The sequence below is a fragment of the Ambystoma mexicanum genome, chromosome 10 (assembly GCF_040938575.1).
Source record: "Ambystoma mexicanum isolate Mex_15411 chromosome 10, UKY_AmexF1_1, whole genome shotgun sequence".
Classification (NCBI taxonomy): domain Eukaryota; kingdom Metazoa; phylum Chordata; class Amphibia; order Caudata; family Ambystomatidae; genus Ambystoma; species Ambystoma mexicanum.
The window spans coordinates 1,549,439,501-1,549,450,020 of NC_090932.1; the positions used below are offsets into that span (position 1 = coordinate 1,549,439,501).

Sequence of the window (10,520 nt, forward strand, 5' to 3'; positions counted from 1 at the left end):
GCTTTGAAGTGACTTTTAAAACCCATATGAGATATCTTGGAATGGAGAATCCAACCTGCGTTGGCAGGTGATTTTACAGTCTGCCGTGGCCTAAAATGTCTCCTAGCAGGTGAGACTGCTGTACACCAATTACTGAAGATTAGGCACCCGATGGGTTGGCATGATCTAGGACTATAGAAATCCTCTCCATATAAAAGTATGGGTGTCAGTAAATTGAAGATGTTTAGCCAGTGTTGAGGGAGGCCACATAAAGGGCAGTCTGTAGTGACTTATGACCAGAAGGACCACATGTGCTCTCTAACAACTGTCTCACCCTATTAAACTGATAACGTTCTTTTTGTTTAAATACAAGCTAACACACAGAACTTTTAATGTGAAGTTGCTTCTGTTTCAACATTCACCTAAATACATGATTGGGTCATCTGTCATTGTCCAGCTTGCTGTATTTATCCTTTACTGTCTGCCATTACTTGCAAAGTAGTTGGGAGAATTGTGCTGAGGTCTTTCTCACTGTGCTGAAGCTGCTCACCAAGATTGATACTGCTCACCAAGCTTGATACTGCACACCTCCCTCATGCTTAATGGTGCACTGCATTTCAATCTCACTAGCCTCTGGCGGCTCTGGTCTACGATGCTCACAGACCCTTCTTTGTCTCTCAGATTATTGGACAAGTGTATGCTGATCCAGACTGCTTGCCACGTACACTGGACTTTGGCCTCAATGTCAGGCTCTACTGGGAGCGGTTTGTACCCCGGGATTGCCCTCCTGCTTTCTTCCCACTGGCTGCGGTCTGCTGCTATTTGGAGCCTGAGAGCAGGTAGTGTTGAATGTGCAAGACTGATGTCTCCACATGTGATTGTCCTAAGGCCACACCCATCCTGCACTAATACCTAGAACTTGGGCAGGGTAGTGCATGAGGGAGGTACTTTGTTAGGGAAATGTGGCTATGGATACACATGCACCCCATGCATTTCTTTATTGATCCTGCTGTGCTTCTTACTCTGGTCCTGTCACCTTCCTGGTCAAGTCACAAAAGAATGGAGTAAAGGAGACTATGAATTGGGTGTAATCAGTGGTATTCATTGAATGCACTGACCTCTTGATCTGAATGCCAACTATGCGCTCCAGCCGACCCCACCCATTGCTGTTTCACTCACATCTTCCAATACTGCATTCATGCTCTTCCAGTGGCCTGAATGTATGATGCACCCTGCCAGCTGATCCTGTGTGCTGCCACCTCCATTTGCTCTCACTTGCTTCTTGAGCGAAAGACTTCTCCACTTGCCTTCCTTTTGATAAAAAAAACGCTCCTCCTTGGTCCACTTCATATGCATATATATCTGCACCGCACCGGTGGTCGGTCAAAATACCGAAAATAAAATCTCGAACTGCAAAAATCTCGAATACAAAATCCCGAAAAAAAAAAAAATCGAATTTATTTATTTATTTGTATGTTTTTGGGGTCAGGTAAGTAAAAAAAAAAGGGTTAAAATAAAAAAAAAATAGAAAAAAAGGGGGTTGGGGAGGGAACCCCCCCCCATTTCGATAAAAAAACGTCATAAAAAAATTCGATATTTTTTTTTTTCGGCCTTTTGTTTTCGAGATTTTGTTTTCGGTATTATCACTATAAACCATTGGCTTTATTAATGTATGCTGATCTTTCCTTTTACAGACCCCCCTTTTCAAAGCTGGAAGATTCCTTTGATGCACTTTCTTTGTATATGGGAGAGCTGGCAATACCACTCCCTGCTGAACTGGAGGAACTGGACCAAAATGTGAACACTAAGTACAACCTTTGCCGCAGCAAGCTTGCAGAGAGCAGCAAAGTGTCACTGGATGTGGAAGCAAAGCCTGCAGACACAACGGTCCCCCTTTAAGGGTCCCCCTTTAAAGTCTGCTGCCCACTGAATGCACTCCAAAGAAGGAGACTTTGATTGGGTTCTCTGGCTGTACTTCTACTGGATGGAAAAAGGCAGCTAGTCAGGCACTTACCTGCCTGTCAAATGTAGCATGTGATGTAGAAGTCGGCACCAATGCACTACACCCTTCTCCCACACAACTTAGTAATCTGTTACTACTTCAGCATCCACCACTCTGCCCCCTTATTTACCACTCTTGCTGTTTTCACTCACAGCTATTTTTCACTCCATGTCTATGCTCAATTCCCCACTCACCACCCAATGCCCCTCTTTCATGCATCACTTTCATTTATTCCTTTTAACCTCCTGGCCCACTAATGTCATCCTTATCTCCCTTCACTTCTTATGTAGTACTCTTCAGCTGTCACTTAGTCACACTGTTCCATGACTGCCTGCCTGGCTTTCTGTCTTGCTGCAGGTAAACTGTGAAATGATTCCAAACCTTTGGGGCGTAAGGTGGGGGTGAGTCTGATGAGGGTAGTTATTCTTTTCTCACAAGTCTGAGATACCATTTATAATCCTGGTCTTGTGGCCCTTGGGTTTCAGTGAGCCTTGGATCAGTAGTCCTGACTGCTACTTCAGTGTGTGCATGCAGTAAGATGTCTTCCCAAGCAGTGAGAACCCACCTGAATCGCACAAGAAACTGAAAGGACTCCTCAGAGCTGTCCTAGGATGCACTGCCCACAGATGGACTCACTGTGGGTGCAGATGTCTTCAAAGGGCTGGAAAGAGCTGCTATTTATTGAACTGCTGTGCACTCATTGAGTCAACCATGGCATGTGGGCATATCCCAGGATTCATCCCAGGTCCGACCTCAACCATCTCCCAAAAGCCTAAGAGGTTTCTTAATACAAAGGGCGTTGGTGCGTTGGGTTTTTAAAGACTAGAGTTTTGTGACGATTCTGCACTTGTTTGCTTAGAGTATCTGGGAAAGTATGATTTTTCTGCTGTTTATATATGTAAAATTATGAATTTGATTGATTTTTGAAATGCCAGCTTTTGCTGTTTCTGTACATATACCTCTAAAGCCGGTGGGTCTTCTTTGGTGGAGTGAGGCAGAGGTGGGGTGCTACAATTGGTGGACTGGCCTATAGTAAAATCTACCAATGTCTGCACATTCCTAGGATTGGGGCAGTCTCGTTCCCATGTCAAGCGAGTTTGACTTGGACTCTCCCCAATAACCAGCAGTCTGACCTCCTCCACCCAAGGAAATGAGAATGGGGGTGCATTGCCACTTTGAGCCCAGTGGGACATACATTTGGGTTCTTTATGCTGTTCTTGCATTCTGTTCAAGAGATGCGATCAATAAAACTTTAGAGCTGTGCTCTTTCTGCCTGTAAGAGAGAGGAGTACGGTCTTTGCTGGATTGCCTTTCATCAGTAGCTTGAACAGTGATTTTACCATGTGTGTCCATTTCGTAGCAAGAAACTGTTGAAGAGGCAGAAATGGTGGGTGCGAAGGAAGCAACAGAGTGATAGCGGGAACCTTATACTCGGCATAAACAGGGAATAGCTCTGCCTATGGGCAGCGATCTTCATGGCCCTTTAAGTGAATATATTTATGAAAATGTCACAGCCAGTGAAAAAGCACATATTTTGATAGTTTTTTATATATTCCTCCAGAAAATAGCCTCTTCTCTGTTACTATGCAGATATCAAACTGACTGTGCTCTGCAGACGAGAACAGATGGGCAGTTAGGAATGTACGTCAAAAAGGCCACTGTCCCATTTAAGACAGCTAGGCTGCACCAGTCTACCAGTATGCAGTGGAGTGGAGCTTCTGTTCCATATTTTCACTTTTCTGGTGAAAATATCGCTGAGTGTTACTGAAGCATTACAAACATTTTGCTGACTTGATATGTTTTTGGAGAAGTGAACATTTCACTTGACAATCTGTTTGTTCTGCCTTTTTCCTCCGTGCCATACTGTTGTTTTGTGATAAATAGGCCACCTGTGCCAGGAAGAAACGTGGGGGTAACCAGAATGCTGTCTGTTTAGTTCGTATTCCTGATTCTCATGCACCATTTGTCCAAAAAATCCTCTATGGACATTTTAAGGATAGGGATGAAGGTGGTCACTCCCCACAATTATAGTAAAAAACATAGAATGGATGGACACCAATGGACACACCCCGGTAGGAAATGAGACCAGGAGAACTTGCGAGTAAAAGGTATTCTTTATATAAAGATAAAATGGGGCACACAGAGGACGCTGCTACTCCGAGAGCGCTCTGCCCACAATACAGAAATGTCACATTATATGTCAAAAACACGTCATCTATGACGGGTGCTATAGGGGTTGCACAAATACATTTCATTGGATGAATCAAACAAGACATTATACATTGTATATTAGTACTGGCGCTGGATTGGCTTAAGGTTGAGCTTGTTGCTTCTTGAGGCGTGTGGGACTGCTGGGCTCATCTGGGAGGCACAAAGAGTCACGTCGTGTACACACAGCTATAATTCTACCTAAACTTTCTACCTTCACAGTAATCCTGGGCATGCACGATTTACTGTGACACACAAAACTCCTCATTATACATTGGCATCTATAAATTGTAACACAAGAGATGCATTCTTGACCTTGGCCAGCATGGGGCAGACGTGTGGTGGTCCAGGTGCCTTATCTTGACATGTTATCCTAGGGCACATTTACCGGGTATCTTGAGGGTCAAACAAGGGTGTCAGGACTTGTTAGTACATGGAAAATATGTTTGCTCTGGATTAGTTATATGGCTGGGGGGCAATTGAGGATGACCCATGGTCTGGGGGCCCACCACTGTTACATCAAAGAGGTGAGGGGCTTGAGGTTCATTCAGACAGTAACTTCACGGTAGGGGCTGTTTGAGCATGGGCAGTTTTGTGGAGACAAATGGTTTCCAAGGGCCAGGTTCCAGCTCTGTCACACACGGGTCAATGATCTCCGAGGAAGAGGAGAAGTACAATGTCAGCTTGCAACAGTTCGCTCCCAAGCTTCTGTGAGAAGAGTACAACCACAGCGCAGACAGTGGGGATGAGGTGGGGGTTGCTGGGCTGGCTGTGCACAGCGTTGGACGGGCGAGAGATGCAGGCTTGCCTCTGAGAGTTTCGTGTGAGGCCTAGTAAAAGATGGAGTTGTGGTAAATACAAAATGGAGTCCCTCGGGTCCTGCGAGAGGCATTGGATATGTGTCATTCAGTGGCTACCATGCACCCGTCCTCTGTGCCTGGCCAAGGGTATGTTGCCAACCATTGAATGAGAGTAACATACACTTCGCCTGGAATGTAGGGGGGGACCAAACAGCTCCTTCTTCCCATACAGGGAGGAAACCAGTTTAGAGCCAAGTAAGCCTCTTCGGTGCATACAGGTACTTCTTTAAGTTGTATTTATCTATTTTGCCTTGTCGCGACCCCTTTCAAAATTGTCATTTCTGGCTTCCTTCTCTGGGGGTTGTACGGTGCTTGCTCTGACACAGGAATCCTTCAGGCCCAAAGCGACAGACCTTACTGTCTTCACCATTCAACATCAAGATCTTGTACATTGTAAGTCTTTATAGGGGCATGTGTGCAGTCAAGGGGCTCTATGGTGCAGAGCTATGGCAGAAAACCTAAACTGCGAGTCACTGTTGAGTTCAGATTGAGAAGGTTGATTTACCTCTCTTGACATCAAGGCCTTCCACTCCAGCAGCAGAGGAGGATGGCTACTTTCACTGCTTCCGGGGCCACCACATGCTCCATCTTTGCTTCCTGAAGATGCAGTGACTCATAGCATTGCAACAGACCCCCAACAGATACAGGAAGCAGCACAAGAAACATATTTTGAGGAACTACGTCTCTCGTGACATGTATACTTTCATGTCCTTCTCAAAATCTGCCCTCACCACTAGTCTTGGAATCCAACACAATCATTCACACCTCAGAGGAAATACTTGTTCTTCTGACTCCATTCCTTCTAGAGTCTCTCTGATGGATGAGATCATGATCTTCACTGAGTTCTCCTGGAGGACTGCTGCCAAGATGAATATTGTCACTTTCATCGCGTAAAACGAGACTAAGCAGCCTAAGGCATCCATCTCCTCCCATTCTGCTTTTTTCATGCAATCTGAAGCCAGTTATAGAAACATTGCTCACACAAGCTAATCAGAATCTTGGTTACTCTAAGGCATCCTACCACAGATTCACTGTTTGTCGGAAGCGAGCAGGGATAATGAACACGTTCTCTAAGAGCATGTACACAGCAGCTCTGACCCATTTCTTTCCAGCCAATTACTAAAGATAGAAAGTCTTCTCTCCGACCACTTTATCAGTGCAACTAATGATGTCTGACTTGTCCGCTACAAGCTTAATTCTTCTAAGATCTTCCTAGGCAGGTTTGACTTGGCTTAAGTGAAATTCCCATAGACACCCTCTATTATCAGGCTTGGCAAAGTTCGGTGCCCATGAACGATTCACATGAAAACTGAATCTGATCAACTCAGATTAGTAGGTTGAAACCAAGAAAGAACGTTTGGAAGATCTCACCGTCGCCAGAGGCAGGATTTCTAACAGTAAGTTCAAACCTTCTGCAGCCGCCGCAAACCCCAAGATGGTCATACCCTTTGAAGTACAATAGATGAATAGGAGATGGCTGACCATTGGTAGCTGTGGAGAAACCTCTATTGAGACACTACATCCACACCTTTCCTCCCCACATCTAAAAGCAAAGTGGGTCTAAACATTTAAAATCTTCCCATTTTGTGAAAAGACATAGAATACAAATGTGTTTGAATGTTCAAGATGGCTACCAAATCAGATTTTTGAGTGTCTCCATCCAGCATTCTACAGTGCAAAAATCAGAATGCCTTTAATCATAATTGTCTGGTCCAGGAGGTTGATGCACGCAGTGGAAAGGGTGCCATTATCACAAATGGGCAAAAGCAGCTATAATGTCCTTTCTGTAATGAAAGAATGGCACTGATCAATTCACACTAATCTTTGATTTGAAGGTGGGAAACAAGTTGATGAAGAAAGAAAGAAAAGCATTCAGGGTATTGGCTTGACACCAGATTTTCCCTCTACTGCACAGATGACTATGTCAATATGATTAACAGGTGCAGTACTTATCATTTATTACATTTATTTTGTCCATTTTCCTGTGGATTGCAGCTGGACCCTGTACTCACTCTGATGCCGAATCAGCAGCTAAAACTTTGGTATGCAAGGTATTTCCTCGCTGGGGAATATGTGATGTCCTAAATCTGACAATGGCACTCACTTCTTTAACAAGCTTTTTAAGGAGATGACTTCCTTATTGGGAATAAAGCAGTGTACCATCCACAAGCCAACAGCATAGTTATTTATTTTTGTGTATGAGTTCCAGATATGTACAGTGAAAAATAATCAGTATGATTATGCGCTCCCACTTGGGCACAAGTCTACCCCAGTTGTCTCCAAATGCATGATTAGTTTCTCTATACCTATAGAAAGGCGAGCAAATCAAAGTCTTTCCATGCCTGAACAGCTGGTCCATAAAGGAAAGTCCCTTCTGGAAAGCTGAGATAAACTGTCTGCATAATAAGTCCTTGGGAGCATGAGGGTAAACCTAAAAGTCGTTGCAGAATATAGTGTATAGGCTTTTATATTATGATATTGTTCTGGACACAAATGGCACAGACATGAATTTTATGGAGGAAAGACTTGGATCGATTAATGCCTCCGCTTATAACACATTCTGCACCCAACTGTGCAACCAGTGTCTTCTCTTCTAGGTTCCATGATGCATTGCAGCTTTATTGCCCCCGCACTGATCTCTACATATGAGATCATAGCAGGCATGTGTTGAGCACCGGCGCCTCAACCATACATTCTCTTAGGGGTACATACAGTCACACTTTACAAAGGCAAATGTTTTGCAAGTGGTGCCAGCTTTCATTTTATACTAAAGGAGTCCCCTTCCAGTGATTCTTGATGCAATCAGTGGGGACTGATACATGGATGAAATAGACTGAGCCATGTGGTGACAGATGATGTGACACTGGATGCTTGTGTGAAACATGACCATGATGATGATTCATGTCCAGGAAGTGAAGAACATTCAAGAGGACTCACTGAGCAGATCGTTTAAAACCGAGTGGTCCTAAATGGAAATAAATGTTTTAGAAGCATTCCACAGCTTCATAATCTCATGGATGCCAGAAAACACAAAATGTTGATACTTTGCCTCCAGCTTTCCAGAAACAGAATTCAAAGAGGACTGTCCTTTTGGTAGACTGGGGTGCGACCATCCCCCAGTTGCATCTGATCTTTGCCTTTCAGTAATGATGTGGCAGACTGTAAAACAGTTGCCCAAAGAACTGGCAGCGGTTTAAAAAAAAACATAACCCTCCAGCCATCAATGTTAATGTCACCATAAGAGGGACATGTAGGCCCCTAGCAGTTTGGGTTGGACTACCCCCGTTGGTGAGGAACCAAGACAGATGTGCATATGGTCTTCCAGCTTCCTTAATGGAATGGCATAAATAATTATAGTCTGGTGACTTTTCCAGAGTAATGCCAGCAATTATGAATAATGAAAAACCTCCCAGCCATCAACCTTGACTTTTGCTTGGTATATGCTGGCCTGTGAAGTTTTCTTCCAAGATTTCATTATCAACTTGCTGAGGAGAGCAAAGGGAAACGGTCCAAAACAATGATTCTAATTGCACCGAGACCATTTGCACTGATCACAAACCCACCAAAAAAGCTGCTGTGTAGGGCTGATTCCTAAGCACACTGAACTAGGTATGTGTCCCATTGCAGCCTGTCAATATTGGGCTTGGTGCCATAGGTCCTGAATCAGTGCAACACTGAGGCTTGAACCTGCCTGAGGATTGTCTGCTCCTCTTGCAGGAGGCAAAGAGAACCTGATAAACCATGAAGGGAAAGAGGTTCTACTTGTGAATCCAACAGAAAGTATATGACCCAGCTACCTGCCAGTAAGAAACTGGAGTTCCTACTTCCTTGCAAAAGCAGGCATCTCATTTCACCCTGCGAAAGTTAATTTGATAGCAGTTGCTGCGCTCATTAATCCCTCCTGAGAGATGAATATTTGTCCACATAATGGTCCCACCTTTTAGGCTGATGCAGCAATCTGATTTGCATAATTTATTACGGAAGGCTGCTTTAGCGTTTACGTCAGGTAGGAAGGTTAGTGAAAATTCAACCCCTATGTTCTCATGAACCTCGCACTGTTGTTTTTTTTTATTTAAAAGATATGTTTTTGGTGTAACACACCTTTACAAATAGTTTCAATAAAAATAGATTTTTGATAATACATAACGGAAACAAGTCTAAAAATATGAGAACATAAGAAAAAGCAGTCTTTGATATCAAATATTCACTTCACAATTGATCAACTTTGTTTTTGTCCTAGATCACAGAGCAATCTTTTTCCATTTCAGTTCTAATGTAATTTACTAGACGGACCGTTGCTATTATGGCCGTGTTACTCGCGCCCCACATACAATGCTTCCATATGCAGTTTCTTGCGAAAATCGTATTGGCATTTGTAAATTCTTTCAGCATGATTACATGTATATTTGCAAAGTAAGAACAATCTAAAAATAAATGTTTTAAAGATTCTAAAGTTTCTTTACAGAATCTGCAAGACTGATCAACTTGCGTGTTGTGATCCTTGTCCCAATGTCTAGTTCTAACTTTGGTGTGAATTAGATCCATTCGAAATAGCATGTATATTCTTCGAATCATTTTATCTGGACAAAGCAGCAAATATTTCAAGCGTGGACTTTGTCGATGAATAAATACTGCATATTCATCAAAGGATAAATAAGACTGTACTTGTGTTATGCATTCTGCCCAGTCATCCGCAAACAGTTTTTTCATTTTGTTTACATTCACATCCAGATCATCTACTTGTATATTGATCTTCTCTAGGAGTTTATCCATTCTCTCCTTGAATTTCACCACAGATTCCGGATAGTCCTGAGTTAACATTTTTGCAAATTCTGTATAGTTAGAATTTTGTGGGGGGTCCAACATCTTAAAGTAGAGTGTCAGTAGACGCCAATGATAGCGTGCTGCGAATGATGTTAGTCCTAATGCATGTCTTACAATGGCATTTGGAAGGCACTGAGGCAAGCCTATGGCATTCTTCCATAAAATTCCTTGTAGGCGGTTGAGGCAGGGTCCCAGATCTTCTAGATGTAATTCGACTCCATATAATAAAATCGCCTCAACTTTCTTATTATAGTATTCATATAGTGGAATAAGTGAGAAATTACCAAATTTATGATATACCATTTTCATTTGTCCTTTAAGGGGTTGCATTTTCTCCATCAACTGTTCCATCTTTTTTTAGAGAGATATTGTTTGAAACTTTGTATCGTAGGTAGAGCAGTTCTGGTACCACCTTTATCTATGTTGCCTCTATGTTCCACGTAAAGTGGCATATTTTCTTTCGATTTGAAAAGATCATGATGTTTGATTTTTGAGGATTGACCTTGAGGTTATTGTTACTGCAGTACAAAAGGAAACTCTCCAGCTTTGTCTGTAGTCCAGAGTGAGTTCTATCAAATAGCAGTATGTCATCTGCATAGGCTAGCCATGATAACTTGAGATTTCCTAATCGCGCTGCAAACCATTAT

General features: G+C 43.0%; 1 protein-coding gene across 3 annotated transcripts in view; it reads left to right on the plus strand.

Moving 5' to 3' along the window:
* Positions 1-3,260, plus strand: part of LIMK2 (LIM domain kinase 2) — a 456,718-nt gene extending 453,458 nt beyond the window's left edge. For all 3 annotated transcript variants that reach the window (XM_069619797.1, XM_069619798.1, XM_069619799.1), the window contains 2 exons: positions 661-818; positions 1,674-3,260. In XM_069619797.1, the coding sequence (XP_069475898.1) occupies positions 661-818; positions 1,674-1,878 (363 nt within the window). In that variant the 3' untranslated portion in view covers positions 1,879-3,260. The remainder of the gene's footprint in view (positions 1-660; positions 819-1,673) is intronic.
* The last annotated feature ends 7,260 nt before the right edge of the window (positions 3,261-10,520 follow it).